Source organism: Arvicola amphibius, chromosome 13 (genome assembly GCF_903992535.2).
Source record: "Arvicola amphibius chromosome 13, mArvAmp1.2, whole genome shotgun sequence".
NCBI classification, from domain to species: Eukaryota; Metazoa; Chordata; class Mammalia; order Rodentia; family Cricetidae; genus Arvicola; species Arvicola amphibius.
This window is the reverse complement of record NC_052059.1, coordinates 16,996,108-17,012,603: the sequence shown is the minus strand read 5'-3', so window position 1 is coordinate 17,012,603 and position 16,496 is coordinate 16,996,108. Positions and strand designations below refer to the sequence as shown.

General features: G+C 41.6%; 1 protein-coding gene across 13 annotated transcripts in view; it reads left to right on the top strand.

Moving 5' to 3' along the window:
- Scel (sciellin) overlaps positions 1 to 16,496 on the top strand; it is a 141,403-nt gene that overhangs the window by 48,387 nt on the left and 76,520 nt on the right. For all 13 annotated transcript variants that reach the window (XM_038310486.1, XM_038310487.1, XM_038310485.1 and 10 more), the window contains 2 exons: positions 14,554 to 14,615; positions 15,299 to 15,413. In XM_038310486.1, the coding sequence (XP_038166414.1) occupies positions 14,554 to 14,615; positions 15,299 to 15,413 (177 nt within the window). The remainder of the gene's footprint in view (positions 1 to 14,553; positions 14,616 to 15,298; positions 15,414 to 16,496) is intronic.

Here is a 16,496-nt window from a genome sequence, read left to right as displayed (position 1 = left end):
CATTCAATCTTATTTTCTTCAAATAAGAAATTGGGGTGGAGTAAGGATGGGGTGGCGTGGAGATCTGTGGTCTTCACAGATGTCTGTGAGGACTTCGCTACATTACATTCTGAAGTTCCGAATTAGCCTGAGAATAGATTAAAGTATGCAGAGGCAATTTTCAAGCTCTCTGTCCATCAATTTTCAAGCTCTCTGCCCGTCTTACTTCTGGAAAACCAGCTGGCTTGTCTGACTCATTTTTTTTTTTCTTTTAACACTTCTGTTTATGATACAGAGTAGTGGCAATCAAGTCCAGCTTGTAGTAGCTGCCCTTTCTCCTGCAAACCCGGCTCTGTTTAAGAGCTAGAGGTTTCATTGCTTTCTTGACTGATAGGCCTCCGAAGTCTCCGGAACTGGGACGTGCTAGTGCTCAGTTTCCAGAGGTTTACTAACGAGTTTGATGGCTTGGTTTGTCTACATGTTTAGGACAGAAAGCCCCAGGATAGCATTTGTGGAGTGCAGTTTTGTTTTTCATGAAGTTGAAAACTGTCTCCCTCTTCTGTAGATGATAACACAGATACAGCCTTTCTGATATTGGCTATGCTCTACTATCTAAAATATTGGAAAAGCTAAGCATTTAAGAGTTTACCAAGACATTTGGATTCTAAATGTCAAGATATACAGAGAATGGAAACAGGTCAGAATTTTATAGAAATTTATGTATATGTTAATCTTAGCATCTTACTGGTATAAATTTTCAACGGGAAGGGAACTATGGATCATCTAGTCCAGTTTTTGCATTTTCTTTTAAAAACCTCTTTATTACCATTATTATAATTAGTATGTGTGCGTGCTTCTGTACGACTGTGATATGGGTGTGAGTATGGGCGTGTGCATGCCACAGCACGTATGTGGACATCAGAGGACAACTTTCGGGAGCCATTTCTCTCCCTCCACCTGATTATGGCAACATCTCTCTTCTGTTTCTGCTGTGCGGTGTATGACAGACAGTCTAGCTGGCCCTCAAGCTTGAGGGCAGTCCCCCTGCCTCTGCCTCTCATTTCAGGGGAGCTTAGATTGCAGACGTATGCTACCACACTGAGTGTTTCTAACTTGGTTTTCAGGGATCAAATCAGGTCTTTGAGCACCGAGCCACCTTTGAGTTTTTAAGATGAAGAAAACAAAGACTAAATATTAGGCAACACCCCCAGCCTGGAGTAGCAGAACCAGAATGTGAAGTCAGATCTTTGTCATTCGCCTTTTCAGATTGTCTCGATAACTTCTCAGATTTCTGTCACATAAAAAGTAGTAATAAAACGAACTACACTCTGTCTTTATAGAAGGACCACAGTGGTCTGTAAACAGGAGTGTCCTTGCCCAGCAATATATGCCAAAGCCCTTATCATGTATGTGGTGTGATTTTGACACAGAAATACATTTTTATTTTGTGGCATTTGGACTTGGCCTGTTTATTTTTTTGTATTTGTAGGGTTAAACATTAAGTGCCAACAGCCCCTTGGCATGAAGTTGTCCGGTAGAGACGTGCAGTCCATGATTTGCCCCTCACAGTCAGCATCATCCTCACCTCAGCTGCCATTCCTTAGACTCTTTTTCCTGACTGTCAGAATTCCAGTTGCTTTTCTTGAGAGACTCCCATTCCTGGGAACTTCGTAAATGCTTTGCATGATTGAGTACTGATGGCGGAATGAACTCCGTAGAGTCCCCCAGGCAGTCAGCTCAAGAAAACGTGATTTCAGATAGCATCTGATGTGGTGGATCCTTCAACCCCAAGCATTCTTTAAAAACAAGGAGGAGAGATCCTTAGCCCAGGAGTCTTAGGGAGAAATCGAAGCTGCTTTCCCTCAGCTTCCCTTCTGGCAGTAGCCCGCGTCTCAGCCACTTGGGGATCTTTTTCTATTTTCTCCTCTCGAGAACTTTAGAATGAATAAAGGTGGCAGATATTAGTTCCTATACATCCATCTGCAGCTGCCTGGTGTGCCCCGTTTGCCGTGGTACAGATCTGTTATGGTTTCCAGACTTGGGCGTGGCTCTTCCTCAGGTGCATGCTTTGCAGATGACAGCTTCATTTATGACGCTTGTGTTTTATGTCAGTTGTCAGATTCTTTAAAGAGATGGATTGCCCTTTCATTGTGACCATTACTCAGAAGAGTGAATGCTATAGCTGTGTATTAAATGCCAGTAGGTTTGTATCCAGACAAGAAAACCAGTAGTCCTGACTGGTCCTTGTAACTGCACACTCAAGAATGCTAAGAATTGAAATAATTTATCCTTGTTCTCTAAACCCAGCGTTCTCGGCTCTAAAATGTTAGTAAATCTCTTTTATGTGGACATTACCCTAGAAGACAGTGAACTAGTTACCAAGTTCACTGCAATGCATACATCCCAGGAGACTGCAGCAGGCTCCTCGATGGGGCATGAGAATTACGTGATAAGCAGAGTATGAATGCATCAAAAACTAACTTCAATGAAGAGGTCTATGGAAAACTACCTGCATCAGCCTGTTTCCTTTCTGCTCGTCATTAGGGATGCTGTGTGCAAAAGCTTAAAAGACATCTGTGTGCAAAAAGTTTAAGGGAGTTGTCCCCCAGTTGGCTTGGCCTTGAATCAACCAGAACTAGAAATGGTCCATTATAGGACTCAGATGAGAGGTAATTTTTGTAGGATTGAAGACTTGTTAATGAGTATTAAGCCAGGGTCTCTGTCGGATGAAATGGACAATTGTCCCAGTAATCAGGATATCACTTAGGTGAAACATCAAGTTACCCAGCAACAAGGATCAGGAAAGTTTCATGTAAGTCAGTTTTATGTGAGGGGGTTATAGAGATACAGAAAATTGGAGGCACTCAGAGATCTAGATAACAAAAGATTTCATTTGTGCTAAAATTTGGGTTCCTTTCATCACCAATCAGCAGAGCCCGAGCAAAAACAAATGAGCCATTCCTAACTCTCGCAGCAGGCTAAGTCAGACCAGCTGAGAAGTTGGCCTTTCCTCCACTGGGTCAGACTCAACAGAGATGTTTATTGTCGCAAACCCATTTACAAATTAACCTATATCAAAATAGAAATAAATACTGAGACACCTAGAAATATCTATTTGTCTTTCCCTTCCCTAAAATTTTGTGGTTTGGGGGATGATAATAGCTTTTTAAGGATAGTTCTTCTCTGTACAGGTCTGTCATTATTGGCTTTCTCTTATTCTTCTTTTAAAAATAGTTTTACAGACATCATTCTCTTCCTGTTTGTGAGGTACCACCTATCACAGTAATTTCCAAAGAACAAAATACCCAGGCCTTTTTTATAAAACAAGGCATACCACTTAGGCCAATGCCTTTACACCGGTTTCTAAAACACATCCGCTGCACTTCTTTCTACGTCCCATTCTACAGATATTTGCCCTAGGCAAGTGTTCTCATCGCTTTCCAAAACATCAGCCATTCCCATAAATGCATGAGGAGTTCCCTACATTGGAAAAGGATTCTGGAGTAGTTAACCTATCCAATTGCTCCTCTTTGCTGATCTCCTAATACTTTGGTGCCATTGGGCATGAACATCTGCTTTGCCTCATGCAGCTGTTGCCCCTTCACAAGAGTCCGCGGCAAAGGGGCTGTTATTTTATTCACCGTACCCAGTAACTGGCCACTCATTACCCCCTTTAGTTTGCCGTTTCTAAAACAGGAACTTTGGTATTAGGTTGGTCTGAGTTTGAACCTCCACTGTGTAATTCACCAGCTGTGTAACCCCAGGCGAACCATTCGTCCTGAGACAATGGTCTCTCAATGCCTGTCCTAGCTTTCTGTACAATGACTCTGATGTTACTTTAATCACAGCAATCGCATTAACTGTTCTTTGTTGGCCGTGATAGGACACCGTAGACAAGGTAACTTTAAGAAGATAGAGTTTATATTGGCTTATAGTTCCGGGCTATAAGAGTTTCTGATGGCATAGTGGAGGCATGGCGCTGGGGCAGGAAGCAGAGAACTCACATCTTCAAAATAAGCATAAATGAAAGAGAGCAAACTGGAAGTGGGTCATACTTTTTTATCTCAATGTACCTCCTCCTGAAGACGGAGTCACCTAAGCATTTCCAAATAGCCCCTTATCTGGGGACCAAGTCCTCAAGTAAATGAGCTTGTGGCAAGCATTTTCACTCAGACGATCACATTCTACTCCCCACCTCTCACGATGTCGTGGCATTTCATGTAGTTATGGAATCAGGATAATCACTGTGAACTACCGACCTAAAAATGTGTGAGTCTTAAATGAGATGATGTGCATACAACAGAAACTTGTTACACTAGGACACGGCTATATTCCTTGCCTTTTCTGTTTTCTTCCTCTATCCTCTGTTGTGTTAATCTACTTTCAGCTTCACGTTTTTTCCTCTTCCGGTTCACCTTCCATTTGTTCCCTCTCTGTAACCCTTCATCCATCCAAAGTTTTGCTTTTTCACAATCCTAAGAGAAAGCTATCAGAAAAAGATAAATATAGTATTCCCCTAGTCAAGAGGTATTTTATCTTTGGGTAAGATTTTTAAAGTCTATTTTAGTGAGAAGAGCCAAAGATGAAAAAAAAGAAATGATTGCTGAACTGGGAGGTGGCCTAGGGAATTCCAGAAACAGGGAGTTCAGGATAGGCAAGGGGAACAGTTAACTGATGGCATTTAAGTTGCCCCAGGAAACGTCACTAGTAAAAACACAACTAGCACGCATGAAGCCTTGAACTGAATTCCCACACAAACAACTGGAACAAAAGGAGGATGGACAGAGTGCAGGTTTAAGAAGCAGGGATGTAGGGTTCCTAAAGCATCCAAGAACTCAGAAGTCTGGATGGTTTCTTGATTCCCAGCTTAAGAGTGATTTCATCTAAACCCCAAGGACAGATGTCTTTGGGCAGAGACTACGAACAGTGGATGTGAAGGACCTGCCTTTTGGTGTTAAGCCACAGGGAGAAAATGAAAGATTGGCTGGTGGCTGACAGTTTTATATATTTGCTTTACTTTTACTTTTTTTTTTTTTTTCGGTCTATACTACTGTCCTTGAGAATTTTGGCTTCGTGGTTAGAATTCAAAACGTAGGCTTTGGAAGTTAAGATTTAAACTTGAATGTTGAACATTACATTTATGGCTCTCTAAACTCTAAGTGGCTGTGGGTACGTAGGCACTCTGGCAAGAACACTAGATTTAAAATGAGAATTTCTAGTTCGGAACTCTGGTTGGCTATGAGATCCTGGATTCCATCTCTGAGTTTTTGTCTCCTCACTTGCAAACTGTAGTTCACAATAGTGACAAACCACAATGTTCTTGCAAAGACTTTGGAAATTTCCATATTTAAAATATAGTTGCTTTCCTGTAGTCCCAAATCCCGGGAACTAGAGGCAGCTTCTGGGGTCCAGCCTGGACTTCATGGAAAGGCCTTGTCTCACAGATGGAAGTGGAGTGGCAGAGCTGCTGACAGACTCGGGAAGCAGCTGTTTGAGGAGATTCCTTATTCTCCCAGGAAACCACACCCCTTACTGCAATGAGACTGGAAGATGGCGCCTAAGAAAAAGCCCACTTAGATGAACCAAGGCTACTAAAGTGGTCTGAGCTGGTTGGATGCTGAGTGATTTAATTTAATCTAAGCAATTCCAATCCTTAAAAATAAAATAATTTCATAAAAATATGGTTTTGCTGCAGTTAATTTTTTATTTATATTTTATTTTTTAAAACAATCTTTTTTAAAAAAAATTTATATGCCAATCCCAGTTCCCCTCCCTTCCCTCCTCCCACCTTCTCCCTACTCGGCCACCCATCCACTCCTCAGAGAGGATAAGGCCTCCCATGGGGAATCAACCAAGTCTGTCACATCATGTTGAGGCAGGACCAAGGTCCTCCCCCCGGTATCTAGGCTGAGCAAGGTATCCCTCCACAGACAATAGGCTCAAAGAAACCAGTTCATGTACTAGGGATGAATCCTGGTCCCACACTGCAGTTAAATTTTAGCATTCATTTCGAGAGTCTTGTGATTGACAGAACATTCTCCAAACATCATTTTTTAACAAGAATATTCTTCACAATGTATGTTGCTGATCCCTTTTCAATAACTGCTTAAGAACTATCTGTCCATTAGAAAGATGTTACTTTCCATCCTGAGCAGAGTAAAAGAGTTCCATGCAGTAAAATATCTGAGGAAGTAAAACTGGAGGAGAGGGACTTGCATTGCAGAGGCATTAGAAGCATCTAGAAATGGCTCTGGACCACCAAATGGTCAAAGAAGAAGGCAGGTTGACAATGGTTAGCTGAGGAAAGTTATGTGGGAGAGACACCAAGAGAGACAGAGAAAAGTCCACAGAGCAGGCTGCCCACCTTCAACCACTGAGCAGGCAACTGTTATTTTAGTAACACTTAAACCAAAAAGAGAAACAATAATCTCTGCAGTATCATTCATTTATTTTTATTTCAGAGGGAAAACAGAGTTCTTAATGAACTATTATGGCCTGAACATAGCATGCAATGCATCTTCCTTTGTTATCTAGGTTGCATCCATGGACAGCATTAGTTTTGGAAATGCATAGGAAGCATTGCTCAGCAGTCCGGCAGCAAAATGGCCCCAGAAAGAAAGCGTTATCACGACTACTTTGGCTTTAGTGTGGTGGGAGCTGAGGTGCTCCAGGCTGAGCTGTCTGAAGATGCTGGAGTTGGCCCTTATTACTGTTCTTTCCCCCAACCACCCTTCCATTGCTGCTCATTTTTTGCTGTACCAGAGTGGTTCCCTGCATGCATTATATTGGCCCTATCAGAGAGCACTTCTGAGTTTATATGGAATCACTTACTGCATTATCTTCATACACACTTAATTACAGCTCCGTTTCCCCACCCACTGTGATCTGTGCAGGTTACAACCTGGACTACTATAATTAGAGATAATAGTACCCATCTGAGAAAACTAAATAAGATCATGCGCTTGATTGCAGGAACTGCCACATGGTACCAACTCACCAAGTGGCCCCCTTTGCTAAAAGCCTAGATCACAGATAGATGTGCTGTTCACCAAGACAAGAATCGTGACTCTCCATTGACCTCTGTCAGATGTTAAACCTATTTTGTTCCATACATCTTAGGAAAATGGAAGGAGAGCATCAGGCTTGAGTAATAAACACAAAAAAGCAATTTAATTTCTAATTACAGGAGCTTTGTTGTTCTTCTAGAAGGAAAAGTTAAAGACATAACCCATGATACTTGTGGTAGCTTTATAATATTGTCAAGTCTAAAATGGGCACTCCTACCTTCGGAGAAGAGCAGCTAGAAGTGAAGAGGGGCTCTCCTTCAACCTTGATAGCCTGAACTATAAGTGAGTCCACCTGTAGCTTCAATAGAGGCTGAGAAGTGTGGTTTTGCCTGTAGGTAAGGGGGTTGAGGAGAGTGGACACTAGAGAGGCCACCATTCTCTGTCACGAGTCTCTGAAAGCATCCTGATTTCCTGTGTCTGGGATTTTCTTTTTCAACCTTTCCCATGTGCACAGGGCTTCTATGGTGGTCCCTGAAATGTCAGAAGAATTAAACAGTTAAAAAAAAACATGTGAGCAGTATTTTTAATGAAAAAAGCAGCAGCCATGGTATCCTGAGAGTGTTTCTTTTTCTTTTTCATTCTTTGCAAGGACTCTACCAGTGAATAGTGTCTGCAGCCTTCTTTTAATGTCTTTTTTTTTTTCCCTTAAAATTTGAGACAAGATCTCACTCACTTCCCCAGGCTGGCTTTGAACACACTCTGTGGTCCAAGAAGGGTCTCCTTTTTTGACCATAAAAATTTATTTTAAAAATAAAGTAACATGCCGGGCGGTGGTGGCGCACGCCTTTAATCCCAGCACTCGGGAGGCAGAGGCAGGCGGATCTCTGTGAGTTCGAGGCCAGCCTGGTCTACAAGTGCTAGGTCCAGGACAGGCTCTAAAAAAGCTGCAGAGAAACCCTGTCTCAAAAAACCAAAAAAAAAAAAAAAATAAAAAATAAATAAAGTAACATTATATGGTCCCACATAGGAGACCAATTATATATTGAGTGACTTACCCCCTGACAGAAGACCCGATGGATATAGTAATTGGCACTCACCTAATAAAAATGTGGACTCTGAGTGCAGGCACATTTGTCAGCATCCTTTTTACAGAAGCTCAGGGCTGCCATCTCCCGTAGCTCTGCATCCCCAGTTCATCAGGTTTGCAGCCAGGGTCTGGGTACTATGCAGGGGTGAGTAAGATCCTGGCAGAGTCACATCGTCAACTTTTTACAGAGTGTTACATACAAGACAAAACAACAGGAATTTTCATCTCATGTTTAGGACTAACTCCAACATGACAGACCCAATATCCTCCTAGAAGGTGTGGCATTCTCATACATTGGTAGTGAGGTATTCTTCAGAAGGCCTGAATAAAGGAGATAGGCATCTGGTCCAGTTTCCAGGAAGTTTCCTCTTCCTCTCTGTTAATTACTGAACTTGGATGTCACATAAATACTCAAGGGCTCTACCATAGAACCTCTGGGGTTGTCTAGGAGTAACCAGTTAAGGGGGAGTCTTGCTCTCTTTCTCTGGATAGGCGGTTTCAGTCTGGTTGCATCTTCTATGGTTTGCAGATCTCTGGCTCCAAATCCATGTAAGCATTGTTCTTTCAATTGTCCTCGGTCTCTCCCCCATGCCCTGCTCAGTCTTCTCAGCCCAGACACTGTTGCCTTTGTGGGCTCTGGTGAGGAAAGGGGAGAGTTCAGACAATAAAAACAACTTAAATGATTTATAGTAATTTATAATTTATACAACACTTTCTTTGTTTTCACAATAACCCTCTAAGCCCAATCTAACTCCCACTTTGCAGAGACAAAGTAATGACTTGGTCCACGTGGCTAATGAGTGCCCCAGCTGGGACTCAGCCTGCGTGTAGATCACAGCTCACACTCTCCTCTGAGCCACCGCTCAGCCTGCATGTGATCCTCGCCCAGGCATAATTTACTATGCTAGCTAGGAGTCAGACAGATTGAGTGACATTGAGAGACAAGTAGGCTATGAGAGTTCGAGAAAATTAGAAAGTTCTGGGGGCTAACAAGAGGCCCAAGATGGGATCCAATTGAGAGAAGAGACCATGACATAGAAAAAGGAGGGAAGTATAAAGTACAAAAAAAATCCAGTGTAAAGATATATATGTATAAAAATCCAGTAGGCATTATTAAAATTCCAGCAGATGGTAAGACAAATTACAACGTGCAGGAGATAATTGTTCTGAAAGCTAGCATAAGTGGTATGGATAAAACATGGCACACATAATATGAGATTTATGTGTTTTAAATGAGCACAAGTATGTCCTTTATACATTGAATTTTAAGTTCAATGACATAGGGGTAAATATTTGCATTATTTAATTGTTTTTTTAAAAAAATTATATCTAGTATATACTTACCATAATGCACTAAATATTCTATTTATCCAATTTTTACTATAAAAAGGATATATGTGTTATGTTTTTGTATAGCACGCTAACTGAAATATCAGAAAACATAAGTACCCAATAGTTACAAGTTTGTTACCCATGGTAGAATGTTACATTCTCTTACTGCCACATAATCTGCTGTAGCACCTTATTAATCCACACGGACGTAATCTTGAGTAGGAGTGACATTTTTTTTCTTGAGTCCCATTCATGCTTTCCTGTAAAATGGGTGACTCTGTTTCCAAACCAAAAGTAGACGTTGGGGTCTGGTCAAGAACCAGGAATCTTAAAGCAAGGATGTTTCTCAGTGGTTGGGTGGATATAAATCCTGATTGACCTGAAGTAATTCGGTGAAATACAGTCTTCATTTTATTCTAGCAAAGTCATGGGGGCAAAATCGGGCTGTCCCTCAATCTCTTATGTGTCTTGTGTCTGCTGACAGGTTTTAGTGTGGGGTTTTTCGGTTGAAAGTTTACTTATTTAGCATAACATTTATTCAGTTGAAAGTATAAAATTAATTATTTTTATTCGCCAATCTGTAATCTATCACCACTATCTAATTTTGGAAGATTTTTGGCGCCAAAGTTCCATTAGCAGCATCTTCCTTTTCCCAGCTTCTAAAAAAGCACAAGTTAATGTTTTTCTGAGAGCCTATCTATTGTTCACATTCCATAGACTATTGTTCACACTCATAGACTATTGTTCACACTTCATAGACTGTTGTTCACACTTCATAGACTATTGTTCACACTTCATAGACTATTGTTCACATTTCATAGACTATTCACATTTCATAGACTATTGTTCACACTCCATAGACCATTGTTCACATTTCATAGACTATTGTTCACACTCCATAGACCATTTGTTCACACTCCATAGACCATTTGTTTACACTCATAGACTATTGTTCACACTTCATAGACTTTCACACTTCATAGACTATTGTTCACATTTCCTTAGTGTCTGGCTCTGTTCATTTAGCCTGTTTCAAGTTTCCTCCATGTTCTAACATGAAATAATACTTCAATGCTGAGAGCAATAGTCCATTGTGTGGATAAACCAAACTATGTATCCATTCACTGTTTGATGGGTATTTGGATTAATTCCACTGGTTTTTGCTATTACAAAAAAATGTTGCTATGACTGCTCATGTTTAGGTTTTTGTGTTGACATACGTATTATAACCCAGATATTGTTCAAAAATACACAGTACAGGCTCTTCTGTGAAGGTTCATCTGCAACTTTCCTTGAAAGGCTGCCTCAGTTGTCCTGATGCATTGTGGGTAGAACTTGCTGGATGTGTGAGATGTCACAGTCAGGCAGGCCCCCAGCTAGCACTACGTCTCTTCTCTGTCACTCTATCTCCAGGTATCCATCTAGTCTTTCAGTGACTCATGACAAACATGATTTCTGGGTGCGCAGGTAAGAGTTGGCTTTGTTTGAGAAGTCTGCCTCTGCTGAGCACCTTGAACAAAGTTATCCTGTCCCTGAACTTCACATGCTTTATCTGAGTGTCAGCAACAATAATAGCCACCTCACAGAGTTCATCTGATGGTGAGAGATAACGCCCATGAGGTACATTCTGCTCTCAAAGCCAGGACTCAGCTAACATATGTTTATGATATTGGTAATTGCTCTGTGCAGTATGACAGTTGAAGACACTGAGGGCACAAATTAGGAACAGTGTGGCACCTAGATCTTTAAAAGAGTTCACTACTTCGGAGAAGCTTCACCATTCCTTTCACGGTCTCTGAGTTGGTTTTTTAGGGATGCCATAACAAACACCACACAGAGATGTGGTGAGCTTGACTACAGAAACATATTGTCTGGCAATTCTGGAGGCTGGATGTTCAAAATCAAGGTGTCAGTGTGTTCAGGTTCGCTTGAATCCTTTCTCCTTGGCTTGCAGGTGAATGGTCCTTGCTATCCCAAAGACCTTATTTTAATTCCCCCTCTTGGAAGTTACTATCTCCAAATGTCACCATAGTCTGATGTAAGGTTAGAGGTCAACATGTGGATTGGTGGGGGGGGCAGGACTCAGTGTAGAAAATAGCTGGGCAGTGTCTGTGTTATCCTACAGTGGGAACAAGAGAGAAATCCTAAGCCTTGCTTACTGAAGCCCAGCTTCTTAGAAGAGACAGCCCAGTAAAAAAGATAATATATGTCTTTTCTCCACTTGCCCTGTTTCTGGCCTCACAATTGAACTTGCGATCTTCACGCAAGTGTTATCAAATATACATTAAATATGTTGACCATCACAGAATCATAGTTCAGTCAGATGAGATGTTCCATGCCTTTGTCAACTAAGAAGGAAAACTTGCGGATTCTATTTGAAAACAGGAAATGTGTAAGCCAGGAATCCCAAGAAGTAGCACTAAAGTTGAGGTAAAATTAGTGAATAATTGAGACATGTGTTGTCTTATTAATTTGTGTGTGTGTGTGTGTGTGTGTGTATGTGCAGGTGCCTGCCGCACTTGTCACAGTACACATGTGGAAGTCAGAGGAATTCCCTGGCAGTCAGGTCTCTCCTTCCACCATGTAGATCCTGAGGGTTGAACTCAGATTATCAGGCACGGCGGCAAGCACCTTTATCTTCTGAGCCATTTCAATAACCCTATGCTTGTTTTTAGGTTTCTCTCTACTCCATTTTCCTAACACAGCTTGTCAAGCTCCAATAGAGCCAGCCAGGGACTGTCCCACGCTCACTGAATACCCATTTGCTCATGTTCAAACCTGTCCTACCCCTTCCCGACTCTCCATCCCTTTCCTGTTTTCACGCTGTTTTCCAAGGCGAAACAATAAAGGTATGAAGAATTATCGAGTACCAATGGAGTCTGGCAATGATTTAACACTGTACGTGTGTCCTCATTTGGTTCTCACAACAGCTTGACGTTGCCTAATTTGTAGATGAGGAACCTGAGGTCCCAGGCTGACTCCAAGCTTAGGAAGGCAGTGGCTATTGTGGTTGCTGTTAGCCTTGTATATGGCTCCTTGAAAAAAGTGCATGAGAGGAAAGTTGGGTGTCTGTGACTTGTGGCAGGTGTAGTCTCAGGAGCAGGAAGTGAGGGATGGAGAGGCAGACAGAAGAAGCTGAGCAAGGACATGCTTTGTGCCAACTGAGCTTCAGTGAGACTCCCCTCCCAGTGAGCCCCTAAGTGCACATTATCCTCACAGAATTATCTTCACATTATCCTCTGCCTTGAGACATGGGACTGACATTTTTAGCCTGAGTCAGCTATTTCCAGGTTACATGGATGAGCCCTTATGACAATATGAATGGATGTACGTTTGACACCAAAAGATGGAGGTAGAGAACTTAAGATTCTCCAAGCTGATCTTCACTAGATAGTGCACTAACAGTATTTATAGAGTAACAAGGTATTTTTTGTGAACATTGTTCATTTAATCATCATCATCATCATCATAACGATAACCTTATGAAGAAGGTGACAAATTTCCTTGTCCCTGTTTGGTGGGGAAAATTAAGGGTTATGACTGTAGAATATGATAGCAGGGACCCTAAATTTACTTCTTGGTTAAGATTGGATGGTCCTCCGAGTTCAGTATGTTACCTGGTGGGATGGATGTCACAAAAGACATGAGTATCCATATAGTACGACAGGTTGTCCACATTTGCCTAGGACTTTTCTGAATTTAGAACTCTAAACCCCACTTTCAAGGTAACCTAGGACTGACTAGGCCCAGCGCCTGAAGTCCGCAATGCTCTAAGATTCAGGGAAGTCTTCTCAGTTTAACTTCTTTTAAGAACAGGAAAAAATGCAACTGTAATAATGATGACCAAAGATACTGCAGCCGGTCCTAACTGTGGCCATGCTGACATAATCACTAAGGACTGTTTTCATTTATTTATTTCTTATGTGTGTCTGTGTATGCTTGTGCACGTGTGTGGAGGCCAGAAGACAACTTTGGGAGTCAGTTCTCTCCTTCGGCCCATTTTACTGCAGATTATGGGGCTTGAATTCAGGTCATCTGGCTTGATGGCAGTTGCCTTTACCTGCTGAGCAATTATGTTGGCTCCCAGCAAATATATTTTTTAATGCATGTGTAAGTATACGGAGGAGCTTCTGGGGGACAGCTTCAGACACGGAAGAACTGAGATGGGGTCATGTTAAGTCCTCTACACCTTAATAATGGTGGCTAGTTGTGGCTAAGGAACTTGGAGATTTCCCCAGGGATGGTTGTTGAAAACCTCCAGTGTTTCCTAAATCTGGAATTTCTGTGCATCTTCCTGCTTCCCCTCTCATGGCACATCAGTTGCCTGGGTTACTTTGATTTTGGAAGGAATTGGTAAGTGCGCAATCTTGGTGGAGACCTCCAATTTCCGCACACCGCGCCCCTGTGACTGTGTTCGATGCGCTGGCACCCAGTTCGCGAGATTCGGTCAAGTGGCAGGAGGTTAAAAAACACAAACACACACAGACAGACAGACAGCGACACGGGTCATCGTTGAATTCCCCAAGAATGCCCCCTTTATTGTGTTCAGAGGCAGATTATATAGAGATAGCCACGCCCCAGCCAAACCCACCAGAAACCACTCTCCTGCCATCAGGAACTCCTGAAGGTCTCGTGCTCAGAGCAGCTGTAGGCACTCAGATCAGGGGATTACAAGAAATTCAGGATCTGGGGTCTCACTGCTCCCAACAGATAAGCCTGTCTGAAGTCCTTCCCTTGTGCCGTGAGACTAGTCCAATGTCTCCTTCTGTTCGTTCACCATGACCAGACCCTGGTCTATCTCATTGAGCCTCCTCTGCTCCTAGCTCAGGGCCAGACACAATGCAGATCCTCAGTGGGCATTCATGGACTGAATAAATGAATCAATTGAAAATGAAATTTAATTAATTGCTTATTTTATAACCCTGGGGATGTTAAACACTCTAAGCCTCATTTTTTCCATGTATAAAATAAAAAAAAAATCCTTGGAACAGATATACCCTCAAATTCTTGGAATTTTTTATGTAACATTTGTTATACTTGTAGGCTTTGCCACGATCATTGAAAAATGTATCTTAGCAATTAATGAAGTTTCTTAATATCATCACTTTATTTTCTCTCATCCCCATTCTTTCTTTTTTTAAATTTTAGATCTTCACTAGAATCCAGCATGTCGAATTTTTCCTCGAGAAAAAAGGCTCCTACTGGAAATGGTAATACAGATAATATTTACTAAAATATTATAAACCCTTTAAATATAAGAAAAACAACTCACAGATCATAAATTTTCCTATAGATATCTGTTTTTTTTACAATGACCTTACTATAGTTAAGTTAGGTATCCTTTTTTTTAAGTAAGAATGAGGGATGGGGAGAGGAATGTGATGTAGATCTAGTACTCATATGTGAAATTCTTTAAAATATTGAAATACATTTTTTAAAATGTTGTAGTTTCCACTTATGTCATTATAATTTAAAAGGTTTTAAAGATCACCATAAACACCCTTTGGAGGGTGATCTGTGCCCTGGTGCCTGTGAGATTCATGAACTAAGTCCTGTGTAATGAATGTATAGTGTGTTTCTAAGGCACATTACTATTGAGCAGAGTATGTTGGCCACTTAACCCTGGCTGGGTTTGTCTCAGCATGGTGATTCTGCATTCTCTGGGCTCCAGATGGGGCCTCCTGAGCTGCACTGGCAGTTTCAGTTGGCACCTGAGAAGTTTTATTTGTTATCTTTGGTGCTGGGGTGTGGGATTTGTTCTTTCTTGCTGAGGCACCCTGCTGCTAGACTTGCCAGCCCAGATGAGGCCAATGAGATGCTCTCTCAAGACCTTCTGGTTAACGCCCCACACTCAGCTTCCCTCTACAGCAACTGTTCGTGTTTCTCTTGGTAGATTCGAAGAGCACCCAGGGGGCTGTACTGAGACAACAGGGCTTTCATGATATGAACAAAAGAAGGGCTTTCTTACAGGATAACAGCTGGATAAAGAAACGTCCTGAGGAGGAAAAGTAAGTGTGGTGAGGGAAGGATGGATGGATGGATGGATGGTGGATGGATGGGTGGATGATGGATGGGTGGATGGATGGATGGTGGATGGATGGATGGATGATGGATGGATGAATAGATGAATGGGTGGATGGATGGATTGATGGATGGGTGGATGGATGGATGGATGATGGATGATGGATGGGTGGATGGATGGGTGGATAGATGGATGGATGAATGTATGAATGGATGGAAGAGAGGTATCTCTGCTTGGAAGATATGACCATGTAAAAGCAAGCCTTTCCCACTAAAGTACTTGACTACATAGTCTAATTTTTGTAAGATTTAGTAAGCATAAATCAATTGTACCACATTCTTAAGAAAACCTGCACTCTTAAAAACAAGCATTTACATACAAAAGAATGTGAGCTATTACAGAGGAGAGTATGATTGTCAACTAAAATAGGTGTAAACCGAAAAGGAAGCAAGACATCCCTGTTTTCCAAAAGGCAACAGTTAATCTCTATATTGTATTGATCACATCAGTAGCTTTTCTGATTTGCAAATATAAAATAGTAATTCAAACTTCTACATGTGTGAATAAAATCAGCAGGCTTAATTCAGGCCCACCTGACCATCTACCTCTAGGTGGCCGGAAGAGTGGACCCGATTCAAAGGCAAGCACTAGCAAAGCTTTGAGCATTGCTTCTGCCAGCTTTATATTCAATATTTAAATATTGTCATCATAGCTTTATGTAGCTTGTCTTTCTCTGTCCCACTAGCCAGCTCCCAAATCACTACATGGAGACTTCTTAACTAATTATTAATGAAAGCTGGGCAGATAGCTTTCCGCTTATTTCTAACTGGCTCTGATAGCTTAAACTAAACAATTTTTATTAATTTAAATTCTTCCATGTGACTCATGGCTTGCTACCTCACCTCCCACCTGTCATGCTTTCTCCACATCTCCTCATGACTCCATCCTTCTTTTCCCCAGCATTCTCTCTGACCTAAAAATCCTGCCTAGGATTTTATCGGCCATTCAGCTTTTTATTAAACCAATCAGCATGACACATCTTCACAGTGGATGAAAAGATAATTACATA